General features: G+C 34.1%; 3 protein-coding genes, 1 long non-coding RNA gene and 2 other non-coding genes across 8 annotated transcripts; 3 read left to right on the top strand and 3 right to left on the bottom strand.

The window, feature by feature from the left end:
* The first annotated feature begins 14 nt into the window (after positions 1-14).
* On the top strand, positions 15-3,221 carry LOC147534052 (uncharacterized). The gene is made up of 4 exons (XR_015227814.1): positions 15-190; positions 273-318; positions 425-1,687; positions 2,941-3,221. It is a non-coding gene; the product is annotated as an uncharacterized LOC147534052 (long non-coding RNA).
* A 425-nt stretch (positions 3,222-3,646) lies between these two features.
* TRNAG-CCC (transfer RNA glycine (anticodon CCC)) lies at positions 3,647-3,717 on the bottom strand. Its single transcript has one exon. It is a non-coding gene; the product is annotated as a tRNA-Gly (tRNA).
* A 216-nt stretch (positions 3,718-3,933) lies between these two features.
* Positions 3,934-5,609, bottom strand: LOC147534054 (vesicle-associated membrane protein 724-like). The gene is made up of 5 exons (XM_086648145.1): positions 5,215-5,609; positions 4,847-4,988; positions 4,616-4,736; positions 4,360-4,422; positions 3,934-4,272 (listed from the first exon to the last, which is right to left on the bottom strand). Exons 1-5 carry the CDS (start codon positions 5,405-5,407, stop codon positions 4,123-4,125), a joined length of 669 nt encoding a protein of 222 aa, XP_086504271.1. The 5' UTR covers positions 5,408-5,609; the 3' UTR covers positions 3,934-4,122.
* A 158-nt stretch (positions 5,610-5,767) lies between these two features.
* Positions 5,768-8,459, bottom strand: RUXF (small nuclear ribonucleoprotein F). Its single transcript, XM_086650401.1, has 5 exons — positions 8,179-8,459; positions 7,218-7,305; positions 7,080-7,117; positions 6,892-6,956; positions 5,768-6,095 (listed from the first exon to the last, which is right to left on the bottom strand). The coding sequence occupies exons 1-5, from the start codon at positions 8,182-8,184 to the stop codon at positions 6,026-6,028; spliced, it is 267 nt and encodes an 88-aa protein (XP_086506527.1). The 5' UTR covers positions 8,185-8,459; the 3' UTR covers positions 5,768-6,025.
* TRNAS-GCU (transfer RNA serine (anticodon GCU)) lies at positions 8,346-8,427 on the top strand. Its single transcript has one exon. It is a non-coding gene; the product is annotated as a tRNA-Ser (tRNA).
* A 1,090-nt stretch (positions 8,460-9,549) lies between the features above and the next one.
* On the top strand, positions 9,550-15,194 carry RAD9 (cell cycle checkpoint control protein family). 3 transcript variants are annotated; one of them, XR_015228059.1, is made up of 11 exons: positions 9,600-9,806; positions 10,042-10,161; positions 10,254-10,362; positions 10,575-10,826; positions 10,919-11,034; positions 11,374-11,438; positions 11,800-12,047; positions 12,176-12,338; positions 13,447-13,487; positions 13,580-13,770; positions 14,852-15,194. XR_015228059.1 is itself a non-coding variant. In XM_086649557.1 (10 exons), exons 1-10 carry the CDS (start codon positions 9,702-9,704, stop codon positions 13,699-13,701), a joined length of 1,341 nt encoding a protein of 446 aa, XP_086505683.1. In that variant the 5' UTR covers positions 9,550-9,701; the 3' UTR covers positions 13,702-13,992. The 3 variants fall into 3 exon arrangements, 1 of the variants encoding a protein (XP_086505683.1); XR_015228060.1 differs by having other exon boundaries at positions 15,079-15,194; XM_086649557.1 differs by lacking the exon at positions 14,852-15,194 and having other exon boundaries at positions 9,550-9,806; positions 13,580-13,992.
* Positions 15,195-16,118: the final 924 nt, after the last annotated feature.

A 16,118-nucleotide genomic window follows, 5' to 3' on the forward strand; every position in this document is an offset into this window, starting at 1 on the left:
TACCTTCTCGGATCCCGATCATAAAACGATTTCTTCTTCTTCAACCTTCCCTAAATCTTCATCCATCTCCAAATCCTCATGGCAGAAGAAAAAAATTCTCAGATCTTTAGCCTTCTCTTCTGCATAAGAGAATGATGCTGAAATTTCTACATAAATCTTCACTGAAGAAACCACTTTTTCGTAAATCTGGGTAAATCACTCTTCAGTTTCTTTCAATCTTCAACTTCAATCTTTGGGTTTTAGAGAATTTAATTTCTAAATATTCATGACAGAAATCTTCACAAGAAATAATCTCTCAAAAGAATCAAGCTTCTCAAGGTAGGAAATTACTCTCCATCTTTCGTCTGCCTCTCTATAGATATGGGTAAATATATCTCCAATTTCCATCAATCTTTAACTTCAATATGTGGGGGTAATTTATCAGGTAACATATTTGATGAACAAATCCAATCTGTAAGCAAAAATTCCTCCATGCTCTCTCATTAATTAGTCCCTCCAATCAAGTTCTCCACATAATTTTTGCCTCTCTGCTACCTAAATTTTGGACTTCCATCAGGTATTCGGTTCATAGATTGGTCGTTTTATGATTTGATTTGCTTGCTTACTTGATCAGTTGATGATATTAGGGTTTAGGGTTAGGTAATTAGTATCCATATACTCAAGAGTTGAAACTTTTATTGTGCACCACTCAACCGTAAATTCACTCTCCTGGGTGTCCATGCCAATACCAATAAACTTATCTACCTATTTACAACAGTTTCAGTTCCGGATGCATCTAAACGGCGTCGTGGATGATGCACTCATACTTGAATTTTTGTAGTTTTTAATCGTATGCATTGGTTCCGCATTTACGATTATATGTCTTTACTATATATATTTCCTTGAAGTAATGAATCAATTTAACTCTTTTTTGCTATATTCCTCCTGTAATTAACGAGTATAATAGATTGTAAGTTTATGTGAGTTTTTCGTCACAGTATCCGCGCTCCTTCTTTACCTTCTATTCTAAGTTTACGTCAGTTTTTGGTTTATGAATACCTCCTTGCTGTTGCATTTGAACAAATACTCGTAGAGGTTAGTACCGCATTCTTTTCTTTTCCTTTCAAACACTCCCTTGAAAATCCTTATTTAAGGTTTGAGATGAGAAATGCCTTTTTTTTTTGTTGAAAGAGATGAGAAATGCTTTGACCAACCATGAATCAGAAACTTCCCGTAAGTATCTCCATGGTTGTCTCTCTCATGAACTGTCTATATCTTCCATAACATATACCTCTGTTTGTATCTTCTCTATGTTGAAGAACTTAGGATTTTGATTTGGGGTTATGGATTAATCAATTTAGGGCTTCAAAACCAAACCACTGCTGGCAGGTATGTGTCCCTCCTTACCTCATTTTATAACTAATCAATTTAGGGTTTCGAATAGGAAGGTCCATCTTCTCACATTTGTTTCTATCATTTACGATTTTGTAGTTTACATCTATGTAGTATGTAAATTTAGCTCTTCGCTTGTGTTTTTACTCCATCGCTTCAATAATATTGTATTTCTGTATATTTGTGTAGGGTTTATGACTAACTGGGGTAGAATCGAAAAATGCTTCACATCTCCATGAGAGTTGCTAGAAATCGTATCACGTAACACCCTTGTGTTCTTTATCCATCTCAAATTTTTTTGCTTACCTAATGAAAGGTGCTTCTCTTTCCAATTCTTCAAGCTTTTTAAAATCTAACTGATTTGATCGGAGTTCTTATATGTGTGACCTTTTCATCTCTGAATTGAAGCAAAATTTACATCTGATTGTTTACTTTCAATCTTTCAGTTTAGATTGTTATGTTCATTTACTCAACCATAAAAAATAGTGCACAATGGTTTAACTGTCCACAGTGATGCGATTTAGTGTTTTCTGCTGAAGAAAACACTAAACCATATATTTCTGAATGACACTTAAATTGAAACATTAGCTTGGAAGATTCAGGATTCTCTTACAAATCAATTTCTCTGAAATTGGATTAATGATAGAAATGAATATATAGGCGCATTGATTTCTATATCCATGTGAGATTTTATCTTCCAAATCCAATTTCAGTTTTGATTGATTTTACTGTTCTTGGTCAGTTTTGATTGTGTTTAGGTTAGGATTTTCTTTTTGAAATCGAAAAGAGCTGTTTCATTCATCTTTTTCAATTTTGTTTTATGGAGAACATGTGAGACTTTACGTTGACATTATTTCCATGAACAATTGTCAATTTCTTTGTTTTATCAATGTAATCTAATGAAATTTGATCTCCAATGCGTTTTGGTTGTTAATACTTTTACTTCTTTTAATGTTTTGCTTTTGAGAAACCTTGCTTCAGTGAGTTTATGGTGTTTGTTACTCTTATAATGTAGTTGAGTTGAAAATAGCATAGTCAGGTGGATTTGTGGAGAGATTGTTAAGCGATTTTTGCTAACCATTTTCTTAGTTTAAAGATAGATGAATGTCAGCTTAAATTTTTTTTGTCGTTTTGTCTTTACTAATATAGAGTTTCGTTATGTGAGTTATTGGATGCTACACTATTTTGAGTTTAAAGTTTAAGTGATCAACCACACACATTGTAATCGAGCAAACGACCAGTGTTTAAACTTTCTTTCGTAGACTAGATATTTCATATTTATTTGCTCCAATAGAGGCTGGATGTTCGCATGAGAATATGATTCAACCAGAGAGTTGTTTTGGTTGCGAGACAAGAAATTACGCCCCCAGGTTGTACTATACAATTTGTAACATTTGATCCCACTTAATCACCAATAGAGGTTGGTTGTTTTTTTGTTGTTGAAAGGAATAGAGGTTGGTTGTTGGTATAAGAATATGATTCAATGAAAGAGTTTTTTTATGTTTAAATCAGTATAATATGTTAAAAAGATATGAAATCATTTAAAAGGTTTTTTTGCTTCCATTTCAGATCTTGAAGATGTTTGCTTCCAAGCCTCGACAGAGAAAAAGAACTCTGACACCCTCTGATTCTGCAACTACTCCATTTCATTTGTTTCAAAGGAGGCAATCCAGTTTTAAATCAACGAAGACATGAAAAGAGTTTAGTTTTTCGGATACATCGGCGGAGATTAGTGAATTAATTTCTCTGCCATTGGGTGAGTCTGTTATTTTTGTGTACTTAGTTAGTTAGAACGTAGGAGTCGGAAAAGGATGTCAGCTGACGATATCCTTTTGTTCAATTTTATGTAAAAGAAATACAGTTTTCCAGAACTTGATGTAAATTTTGTGTAGAATATGCATCGATTTATCAGAAAAATTGTACATTCCTTACTAGAATAAATCGTCCAATATCATTTATCTGTAGGTTCCATTTCATATTATATTGTGAAACTCAAATTAATAATCGCGGGCTTGAAGTGAATTTCTAATATCTTGGGTTGCTACATCACTCAAAGTGCTCTACAAGAGCATCCGTGCCGGAGGCACGGGCTATACCCTAGTGTTTGATATATATGGTGTAAAACCTGCAACAAATTTTTTTCTCTTCCGGTAGTGAAAGTAGGTTGTTGTTTCTCTTTCCACGATGCATCCAAATTTTTTTTATGTGTCCAATTTTTTTTTTTTTTATTGAAACGTATTAGCTCATAAAAAAATTGAAGCAAAAATGAAAAAATTGCGCATCCAGGGAATCGAACCCTGGTCAGTACCGTGGGAGGGTACTATGATACCACTACACCAGATGCGCTTCTGTTGTCAGTACCGTGAAATGATTATTATACAACCTATCCCCAGTTTACTCTATCAAAATCTTTTAAACACCACTGAAATTTGTACTCTTGACTGGTTAAACTTTCATAATCCTCGTAGAACAACCAAGTTTATCATACAAAGCTAGAAAATAGTCGTCAAATAACACCGTAAATATTTATCATACGAAGAAAATAAGAAAGAACAAGGGAGAAGAAAAAAAAATAATCTTATTTTGATATTAATCACATTGCTAAAATACATTTTTTACAGCTCAAACCGATGATACATTTTTTACAGCTAAAATATAGAACTCTTTTCGAAGAAAGTCGAAATCTTCTTCTTCTTATCTGCTGTACAACCACTCTTTGCTAGTGATTCAATTGTGTTTACCAGACATGGTTTAATTGGTGCAGTTAAACCCATGGCAAACAGAAACCCAAATAACTAATACCAGAAACAAGAGAACTCCAAGAACAACCAGCTTCATTTTCATATTCTCATACCACATTTTTTGCCTAATTTGTGTCCCTTTTCTCCTGAATTCTTGAGCCTGAAATAATAGTTTTAGTACAATTTTCAATTTATGTTGCAGCATTAAGTTAGGATTACAATTTTTTTTCTAAGAGGACCCACAAACCTGTGAGCGCAGATCGTCGGTCTTGTCGGCAAGAATGTCAATCTTCTCCCCTCTATCAATAGTCTGAAAGGCAATTTTAGGAATGAAAATATCATGAAGTAAGCTGGTATTGATACCTAGAAAGGTAAATCTAAGACGAAAAAAAATTAAAATTCTGATCGATAATGAAGAGAAAAACATCAAATAACAAAGTACACGGAGACGAGAACGATTAAAAAGAATATCTTGAAGGATGGTGAACGATTAAAAAATGTACCTTGTCTAGATTTTCCAACATAATATTCTTAACTTGTGAAACTTGTGCCTTTACTTTCAGAAGCTTCCCAATCTCTTCAGCATGTTCTATAATATAATGCATGTGTTCTTTCATAACAGGCCTACAATTTTTGAAATAGAAAAATATCACATTCAACATTTATTGCTAAATTGTCACTGATTTAGGTTTCAGTTCTGATAAGAAAAACAAAAGTTAGTAGAACACGCGTACCCAAATTCTTTATTGAGGCTTTTCGCCATGGCTGTATCAGCTTTACCACCTCCATATCTCCTCTTGAAATCTGCTCTCACATGCTCCAAGAAAGCAATAGATACTTGTTTTGGGACTGTTTCTTTGGCAACAACACAATATGCTGCACATTAAGAGAACATATTATTATGAAGCAGGAGAAGGAAAAAAGGTGACTCGAAAAAGTGTCCCAAATCACTCAATTTCGATGGAGGCGCGAATGGAAGGCAATATTAACTATATAATCCTACAGCACAAGTCAAAGATAATAGTAATGATTTAACAAGAAGAACCCTAAAAATCATTTGATCAAATAGTATTGATTTAAAGAAGAGTTGAATGAAATATACCGTATCCGCCATCAACGAGGAAATTAAAAGTATGATGATCGCAATTGTAAGTAAACTTGTTGTTATTAGAAGAAGGAAGTTTTTGAAGACATTGAGATGCAATAGCAGGGAAATTTCCAGTGAATTCAGTATACTCGGCTAATATCATCGTTCCTCTAGCAACAAAACTGTATATCAACGATTCTTCACTCATCTTCTTCTTCTTCCTTCCTTTTCTCTCCTCTCTCTCTCAGTTTAAATCCAAACAAGTGAGAGAAGAAAACAACAAAGATAAGGTAGTTGTTATTCTTTTTTAGTTTCCCGGGAGATGAAGCAAAGTCAAAATACTATGAGTAGAGAATCAAGTAGTATTTGGAGAGATCAAGAAAGGAAGAAATGTCTTCCATCCCCCACCACAAAATGAACAACATTTATATATTTACCATTTTCACATGAATCTCAAGTTTTCCATTTAAATACTTATGCCATAAGGTTTCGAGGTTCCTGCTCCACAGGTGGGTAATTCATTTTTCCGTCTATCAAATAATCTTTAGAATGATAATTGAGAAAAACCTTTTAGGAAGCTTGAAAGTCTTATGTGAATAATGAGTTTGCTTTAGGTTAAACCTACCTATTACATCCTTCCTAGACTTTCAAGAGAGTCAGATATAAGACTTGTAAATCCTTCCTTGTCTATACAAGGGTTTAAAAAGGGTTACATATATAATGTATTAGCAATCAAATTTCGACTCAACACAAGATGACGGACAAAGAAGAAAACAACGCCGAGGCTTCCGATAACAAAAGTCTGCTGATCTTCATCTTCACCATTTTAATCTTTATCAGCATCTTCAATTTCCTCATCCTCCGGTACTCCACGAAGATAAAGAACATTGTTACACCTGCAAAAGGCCAAAGCTCAATGCTGAAACAAAAACTTGATAGGACCTAAAAGCAGAACTATATAATGATCGTAGTCGTAATATTCGTTTGCTACATATATCTTCAACCAACTATACAGTAAAGGAAGGTATGTTACTAATACATTATCCTAAGACCCAACTGCCTCCAGTAGGCTCCAAAAATAAACGATTCACTGAAATGAACTTCTTTAGTACCCCCAAATTGTCCATATAGCTCTGAAAAACGTTTATTCATATAACTGAAAAATCATAAAACGTTTATCCTAAGACAAATAACGAGGTTTATTCATATAACTCTACAAAACTGAAAAATCATAAAAGGTATAGTAACATATGATCTTTTGTCAAATGATAGTAAAGCACAGGTAAGCCCTTTATCCTTTTCAAGAAAGATGGTAATTGAGCTCATTTTGTGTGGTTCGATTAAGTGGTGCAAGTACAAATGAAGCTCATCCATAATCTATATTTCTTAATAACATAGATGGGGATCAATTGAGAGATGCTTAAAGATGACAAACGGAGCTCTATATCTAAACAAGATGCACATGCCATGTGCATTACTTAAGTTTGAACTACTTTACATCTTGAATAATATAACAAAAATCTACGAAATAAACAGAATGTACGAAACAAAACTAAACCACTCCACATTCAACACAGTTAAAAATTTTCGAATTGACATAAGAATCATCGGAATATATCTAAAGCCGTAACGCGATATATGCACATAGGTACTCAAATCTAACACTATAGTATTCAAAGTGGCTAGATTTACCTTATGAGAATCTCTCCAAGATTCCCGGTAAATTGTCCATCAATGTATTCTTCGGTGTTGGCAAGCTGCAATTGAATATAGATGAGAATATTGCTTATAAGAACATGATATGCGAGTTTAAAAAGCATTCCGAAAGAAAATATGAATGAACCAGTCAATTAATGACACAAATTTTCTAAAACAATTACCTGCAAGTTCATGTATGAATCTACCGAGACAAGATAACCTGCAAATTCAACCCCAAGGCACTGTGTGTTAGCTATCCGCAAACACACACGCAAAATAATAAATGAAGTGATTCTAACATCATTAGTGCAAGAAATAACCTTTGTACTCCATTCCCCATTTCAACTTCACCATAACAGGCTTGCCCGTCAGATTGTTCAGAAAAGGTTTCGGGTTAACTGGTACACTCTGGACATTTTCGACACAAGTAATTTAGTTAGTATCACCACGCAACATAATTAGAAGGGAATAATAAGTCAACTAATAGATTTTGCTTCATTTTTCAATAAACCTATAATTGATCAAGGTCAAAAATAACAAATTGCGAAGAACTGGCTGAGTTATTTATGCTTCAAACACAACAAAGCTTTAACATGAGTCCGGGAAGTAAGATGAGTGAGTCAAACCACCTCCCCTCTTGTCTCTTGGCTTCTTTCCCATTTTCATTTATACCCGCATACTTCGAACAATAGTAAGATAAAGAAATATAACTTTTCCATATAAAAAATGCTATAACTTGGAGTCTCTTTTAGAAAACCACACATTTTAGAGTGAGTTTTCGGCCGTTACATGATTGACTAGCTAGGGCAAGTAACCTGCCCGAGACAAGAACGCAGTCGAAACTCAACTACTTGAAAACAGTTTGAAGAGAAAACCATGAAAATCAAGTCCTCCACAAGTTTCAAACCAAACCTCCTACTTATAAATTATTCATCTAGAAACCATATTTTCTAATCAAGAAACTATAAAATCTTCCACCTAATACCCAAGAATTTATATGAATCAATTTGTTTTTACGAGTCCAAATGCGTTGTTTGGGTATCCTCGGAAAAATCTCCTAACTTGGTATGGTACTGATAGGTAGATGAGATCCCTATGTGATTATACCTATAACCTCTTGTCTAGTACAAGCTTCAATGGTTTTGATCCAAAAATACATAACCTATAAGATACGAAAGTTTTGAGAAACCCTAAATCTAATCATTTCCCGTACCAGTAGATTAGCATCAAGCATTACTGTGAACTTGCTACATAAGTTTAGAGAGAGAGAGAGAAACTGACCGCCATTGATGTTCGGAAACAACACGAAGCACACACAAGAATGAGGAGAAGAGGGAAAATCGACAAGATGAAGAACGGTGAAGTGGAGGTTTAGGGTTTTATTATGGTTCTCGTGAGAAGACTAAACTGTACATCTAATATATTTATCTCTCGAGGCATTCAACAACGACGCTTTGGCCGAGTGGTTAAGGCGTGTGCCTGCTAAGTACATGGGGTTTCCCCGCGAGAGTTCGAATCTCTCAGGCGTCGTTTCATTCTTTTTTTCTTCATCTTTTTTGTGGAAAATATTGATGGTATTACTAATTTTTTTTTAATCAACTTTAAATATTACATCTTAATAATTGGTTATTAAATTATGGTATTACACTATATAGTATAGATACATTTGACTTTTTTTTCTAATGGTTCGACATGTATTCAAGATAAGAATGATGTTTTGGCGAGTTTAGCTTTGAGATTTTTCTAACTGATGTAACTAAAATTTAAAAGATATATATTTTCTTCGTCAATGGAGTTGATATCACATTTGGCTTAATTTGCAACATTGTATTGCAGAAGGCAATGCTGTTTATAAGGCCATTCAAGATCCCTGAGAGAAAGTCTGGTGGTCATATTGATTCGTTATTGTTGATGTGCAACAGAGAAGTAAATTCTCTACCATCGATTCATTTCACTTTCTTTGGAGGGCGTAATAGTTATTCTCCTATTTGTGCTTCATAATTATGTGTTTTTTTTTGTTAGCTACTACTTTAGTGAGAACATCTATTGAAATTATCTTCTTTTATGAAGGAAAAAATATAGACAAACTATATAAACTGTCATGTAATCTAATTCTAAAAGTTGTATAAACTAACTTTTACATCGTGTACTTATTTTATTTATATAACGAAACAATATTTGTGAGAACGGTAAATCTCAAATATCAATCTCGTGACCATTTCAATTTCAAATGCTCAACTAATCAAACCTCACCAATAACCCAACAATTACATATCTTTTGAGACAATTTACAGAGTAATCAACAAATAATGTATTTGAAGAATAAATATGAACATGTAACTTGTAAATCGTTATCAATTTTTCTTTGGGAATGGTGAAAACTAAATCAGTTGTTATTAATATTTCACTGACATGAACATTTTCAAATATTCAAAGTAATAGAAATAATGTGAATAAAAGCCATAAGAACGACACCCATCTCTGATTCATTTTTTTTTTTGTTAAGGACTGCAACTCTTTTCACAAAAGAAAAAAGAAGCAAATGTGAAATGAAGTATGACATATCTCATCAAAAAAAAAAAATGAAGTATGACATAGAGTCAAAGATACATAAACGAGCAAACATTGTGTGGCAAAACTTTGGCCCATGGGCCATGACACGACATTGCTGAATGCTGACGGACATGTTACTCTGTTATTAGGGGGAGGAACGAAATAACGGAAAAGGGAGAACGAAATATGTTTACGACGGAACGTTATTTTGTTGAACTTATGGAATCACTGAGCACAGGCGGGAAAAAGGAATGGAGCTAAGCTTGAGCGGGAACTCTCTGAAAACCTTCTGTCGTTCCATTATCTGCCTTGCTCGCGTCGGTAGCGAACTCTCAATCCAAGGTTCTTCATCTCAGGTACTTATCCCTAAATTTCCTTCATCCATCTGAATTTTGTAACAATGTTAATGGCAGATTAGAATAAGAACAATAATTTGATCAGTTAGGGTTTCATTACTGAATTTTATAGTGTGAAAATTTGCTAGATTTCTGATAAGACTGATGTTCAAAGTGATTGAACTTTGAAGTTACTGTGCTATTTCGACTTCAACCAATTGGAATTAATTTTTTTTTATGTTCTTGTTCTATGCAGCTTGCATTTCACACACTCAATTCATCCAGATCTGCTTACCAGTCTATAACGTTTAAACCTAGTTTCTTTGATGTTTATACTATTTCTTCTTCAGAAGTACAATATAGTGTGCTTTTAAAGGTACTCAATATCTTCTTTTCGTTATCCTTTTGATGGTATTGAAGTTATTAAGATGTTTATTAAGCCATTATTTGTATTTGCTTTGGTTTTAGGCTGTTTGTTCTGTTCTAAGAACACCTGTTACAAGTGTCGATCGCCTTTGTGTAGTACTACCGAACTCGGATTCATCAAAAGTACAATGGACTTTAGATTGTCTTAACGGTAAGTCTACGTGTTCTCTCTCTTTCTCTCAACTGTTTTTAGTTCTAGGAATACGGAATTCTAGAAAGTACAGTCGATTTTCTACTTTTCCCGCATATTATACTATATTGCAGTTCATTGTCTATGGGTATTGAAATTATCCTACTCAAACAAGTCGTTTGTGAATTTGCATAACCTCATAGTGAAATGACTTTTTTCTAAACTTGGAACAGGCATGAAGAAAGCCTATTGGATTACGTGCAATGTGGAACCCGACATACAACACCTTTCTCTTGATAGGACAAGATTCCCTAGTAGTTTTGTTGTGAGACCTCGTGATTTGAGCAGATTGCTTGCTAATTTTCAGTCATCCCTTCAGGAGATTACCGTGATCGCTACAGAACCAACTTCCTTACCTTCTGATGCTGCAAATGAAATAGGAGGGAAAGCAGTTGAACTTAGAAGTTATATAGACATAACGAAAGGTAAGCAAGCATATTGAACAATTTGAGCTATGTTAATGTTGGTAGAGTTTCTTTCCAGAAGTGCTCTAAGTTTCTATAGTATACTATTGTAGACCACAGTGATGAAGCCCTACATACTCAGCTCTGGATTGATCCAAGCGAAGAGTTTCTGCAATACGTTCACAGTGGCGATCCTGTGGATGTGACTTTTGCGGTGAAGGAACTGAAGGTATAATAGACCATTTTCCTGAATTTATCTATACTAGTCTACTTTATAAAAGGTTTAACCTCTGGTAGTGATTGTGTCAACTTTAGAATTGGTTGACGAAAATCATCTTACTAAATTCAGTTGTATACGATATTAAAGGACAATCCTTTTCTTTTAGCATCTGAGATCTGATTCATAAATGACATCTTTGCATATTCAAATAATGCCGTTATATAATTACTTAAGTCTTCTTTATTTCTCTATGTTCCATGAAATGCCTTTGTCATTATTGTTTGAGGATGTAATTGGTTGTATTTATTTTTTAATTGACGCCATTTATGTGTTGTCTTCAAATGCCAGGCGTTTCTTTCCTTTTGCGAGGGATGTGAAGTTGACATTCACATATTTCTTGAGAAAGCTGGCGAGTAAGATACTAAATATTCTTAAATCATTTTAGATTTATTTTTTACGAGCATTTCTCTTATTCCTACACCGCTGCTGATAGATAATGCTGACTGACTGTCAATAGTGCTTTAATTTGAATGTGCACCGAGCTCATAATCATCGAACAGCTCATATCCTGAAGTTAGGGTTACTGAATGAGTTAGATTAGTGACATATTGGATATGTTTCATGATGACATGAACTGTAGCAAATTACATTCAAGTTGTTAGTGGATATCATGTTCATTTGTTTTTCTTTTATTTGAAACATTTGATGCCTTCATTCAAGTTTTCTTTCGTACAAAATTGTGATTTTTTTAAACAAATTGATTGTGGGGAACAGGCCAATTCTAATGGCACCAAAATTTGGTCTAGATGATGGGTCAAATTCAGACTTCGATGTGACACTGGTTTTAGCAACAATGCTTGTATCGCAACTTCAACGAGACCCATTACAAAATCCACATGCAGCAATGCCTGAAACACGTTGTCAGTCTGACAGAGGAGCAGGTTCCGTAGATCAAGAGGGGTCAAGACCTGCTGTTTCTGATCATCCATCGGATCATACCAGAATCTGGTCAGAACTTTCAGGTAATTGTTTTTGGTTGTGGAAATGCTGACATATTATAGTACCTGTTTGAATATTCTCCTGTCATATGTCATAAGCTTAATCAATACTTACTGATAATCCAAACTACACTAACTGAAAACAAAAACAGCAAGTGCTGCCAGAAGTGGTAGTTGTGCTGAAGGAGGGCCGGTTGAAGTACAAGCAAGTCCAAAGACTAATGGTCAGACTGTAACGGAAAGGATTGCCTCAATGGGTATCCCGAGGACGGGTTCTGCAAGAGAAAGTGCACATGATGCTGATGGGCATGAAGAGTATCCTGAATTTTGTTCTCTGTACAGCATATGTACTTGTCTAAGCTAACGAAGCATTTAGGATCTCAAAGCATAGAATACACGACTGGGTTCTAGGGATGTGTAGATATCATTCCATACCTATCTTGTCAAACATACACTGACTCTACCTGAGTTTATTGATAACTCAATTGCTAAAACAAAATCTCCAAATACTATGTTTCTATTGAAGCGAGAGACTACACCATCCTGTACCGACTCCTGAACGACATAGTGCTGCTAATGAGTAAAAACATTTAGCTGCTTTGGTAATCAGTAAAACGTCTTCATTGGGTCAGGAATCCCAAATCCTATCCAGGAATTTGCTTCCCGATGAACTTACGTTTTAGTTTGCATTAACTGGTATAGTACCATAACAAGAGTTATGTGAAGACAAATAACCATTAGGCATCAGTTAGCCAACAATCTTTCTGTCCCACAAACCCCCCTCATACATCGTATTATCACTTTCAGCTTCAAATTCGACCCTTATTTTAGGTATCAATTATATTAGATCAGCATTCTTGTTTCTCCTATCACTTAGAAACTTAGAAATTGATACACTAATCTTAGCTCATTATTTAGAATCTTAGATACCTCAGTGTCGAGGAAATAAAGAAAATAATTTGGTCTCATGTTTAAAATCTGAATGTCCTCTCTCCCATTTGAGCTTCCAGACATCGATATCAGTATTTCTTCCTGATCTATCCTAGTAACTATGATATCGATCAGGTACCACTGTGAGTTCTGAAAAATGAAAAAAAACTTAACTATACGTAAACCGGGTTAAATTACTGAATACTTCTTCCTACTTATCCTAGCATTTTGTTTGGAAGAAATAGTTTTCAGCTAACATAGATACCTCGAGCATTACTATTGGGGAACAATTTCCATCCGTATAAACATCGATTTTTCCAAATCGAGTGGACGGAGGAGTCCAAGAGATTGATTCTTGATATATTAGTTACAGAAGATATACAACTATATTATATGTAATGAATGTATTTGCTCGTATTCGTGGCAAAAAGAATTCATATAAATCTTCAGATGAAGTAGTTTTGTCGACCATTTCCTTGACTAGATACCACAGGCATCCTCCAAGAAGAACAGATCATGTCAATGAACCTCAAGGTTTGTCAAAATCCCATGTTTACATTTAGTGTTTTTAAGTTGCTTCTCCTGAAAAGCTGGAAATCACTTCCATTTGTTTTTCGAGTTTGCAGGGAGAGCTGAAATGGACGGCCACGGATGGTCACAGCATCATCCTAGTAACTGGGTAGGTGCAGACGAGGATGATGATGAAGATGAGAATGAACTGTGTGTTCAGTCAACACCTCCGCACTAGGAAGGTCAACAGAAACAATTATGTCTTCCCCGTCTCTTTCTTGAAATGGGATAGTCCGACTGTTTTTCTGTAAGTGTCCATTTATCTTTTATTAATAATCTTTTTGTCATTGCTGTAAATTCCTTCCTGCAAAAGTTTATCTTTTCCTATGCCCTTAGTTGTGGATGAGCCGAATCTGTTCTAATCGCGCTATTTGTATCATTGATTTGGCACTTCCACTAGTATAACTTTGCCCCTTTCTTTAGTACCCTTATAATTTTTTATGCCCGTTATAAATGTTCTTTTACTGTTTTTCGGTAGAGCCCAATTCCAATTAAATATCGTTTTAAAGGACGACAATGAATCCTTACATCATCATTTTACAGGCATTGGTTGAGTGTTTAGGTTGTCATCTTGTTAACTGACTTTATTGGTTTTTACAGTAAACTTGGAAAGCATAAAAAGAAGTGAAGTATGTATATTTAATCAAATAGAAATTTCTTGCTTGCTTTCCACTAATCAAAATGCTGATTTTAAACCCCTAAGAAACATAATTGAGTCATGATATATATATATATATATATATATATATATAGAAAACAGTGCTGCTAAACTTTCGATCAACTCCTGTACTGTTAGCTTATAATTTATTTGTTCTTTTCTCACATGAGTTCCTAAATTCACTGCTTTAAGATATGTTTATGAAATTGTGAAATATTCAACTTATTTTAAGATATCACTTTTTTTTGTTGAAAAGTAATCTCATATTTTGATGTGAGGGAAACTGCCCCTATATCCATGAATAATGAAAACAGGAAATAATTTCATGTTTTTTTTTTTGTCAAAAAGACAATATTTTCACTATTCCATTAGGAGGTTTAGAGCAAATATTTTGTTGTGCTACAATTTTTACTCTGCTCCTATAACAAGGGCCCATTTAAAATAAAAGGTCCCTTGTCAATGAAAAAGCATTACTATTCTTGTCCGAAATCCTCCTAAAGCTAAGATATTTATCTTCTTTTTAAAGATACTGAATCGATCTACTAATAAATATATACACTTCAAATTGTCATACCCTTAGCCAACATGACATTCAAGATCTTGAAATGATCAGACCATTGTTTTAAAATATCCTCTATCATTTGTTAATTCAATTTTATTGCTTTGGTAGATGTTGAAGAAGAAAATCATCAAATTTAGACCGTATCTGTCTTCACTTTGATGTATTATCTTAAAGAAATTTGTACTTGATTGGTATCATTTTTCAACAAGAAAAAAAAGTGCATCTATGTAAAAGAAATTGTCTCCAAGAATGTTGATGTGGAAGTTTATGATGTAGAAGTTTGAAATAGTAATAAACTTGAATGGTATGTAATAAGTTGTTTTTTTTTTTTTTAGGTTAGAACAATGTCAAATGTACAAAATGTTCCAAAACACAATCATTTCGTGTAACGAGTACAAACATGTTGAAAAGATCATATCATGAATGAAGTTTCTATCTTTGTGGTTCGCTCGATCATTCATCCCTTGCATAATTTGGTACCGTATAGTTCTTTTTTGTTGCAATATACTTAATTCTCTTTTTTTTGAGAAGTACTATTATTACTTCAAAATCGATTAAAGTTTGTACCAAGTGGGATCACATTTTATAATGCACAAGATAGGACAACTAAACTACTGTCGGCAACTTAGAAATGTTAAGAGGGGTATTTCTGTCATTCCATGGGTATGTAAAAGATAGGCCAATTTAAGCTGAAGCTACCAAGTACCAATTCAGACTTTCAACAAAAAAAAAAAAAAAAAAAAGTACCAATTCAGACAGCACCACCTGAAATCCCAATAAACTCAAAGGTGCATTTTTTATGACTCGGCTCGACCGCATATTATCTAAGGGTGACGGGGCTAAGATCATCTTCGATTCAAAAATCTCCGTTAGTCTACTACGTCAAGTCTCAATTCAGTTTCACATTGTCAAGCAAAATATAATTCTTCATGAAGGTCATGAATTAATTTGTAACCCATTAAACTTAATTGAAGTTTATGTTATTTACTTCAGAGAATATTATCGTTGGTAAAGTTTAATGGTCAGTACTGACGGAATAGAGATTTGATATAGAAAGTAGATGAAATTTTGGAAAAGAAAAATTGGAGAATGAAAGTGTAGGAAGAAGAGAAGCTTGATGAACAATCATTGATATGATTTTCTCACTCCCTTAATTAGAACAAGTAAAGAGATAGGGAGAGATATTTATCAAAGTTTCTCAAGGAGTTTTGCCTAGAATGGGTTGGTCTTTTACCTAAGAAAATTTTGGAGAAGCGTTAATATTTTTCTCACATAATTAAATATTCAACAGTTTTTATTTCATCTGAAAGTGCTCTTTTGTTGTTCATGCATTTTGCTCGTATTAATTGATCGTAGCTCAAATGTCTCCTTACCA

The sequence above is a fragment of the Eschscholzia californica genome, unplaced genomic scaffold, assembly GCF_041429995.1.
Source record: "Eschscholzia californica isolate CP2 unplaced genomic scaffold, dmEscCali1.0.p SCAF_6, whole genome shotgun sequence".
NCBI lineage: Eukaryota > Viridiplantae > Streptophyta > Magnoliopsida > Ranunculales > Papaveraceae > Eschscholzia > Eschscholzia californica.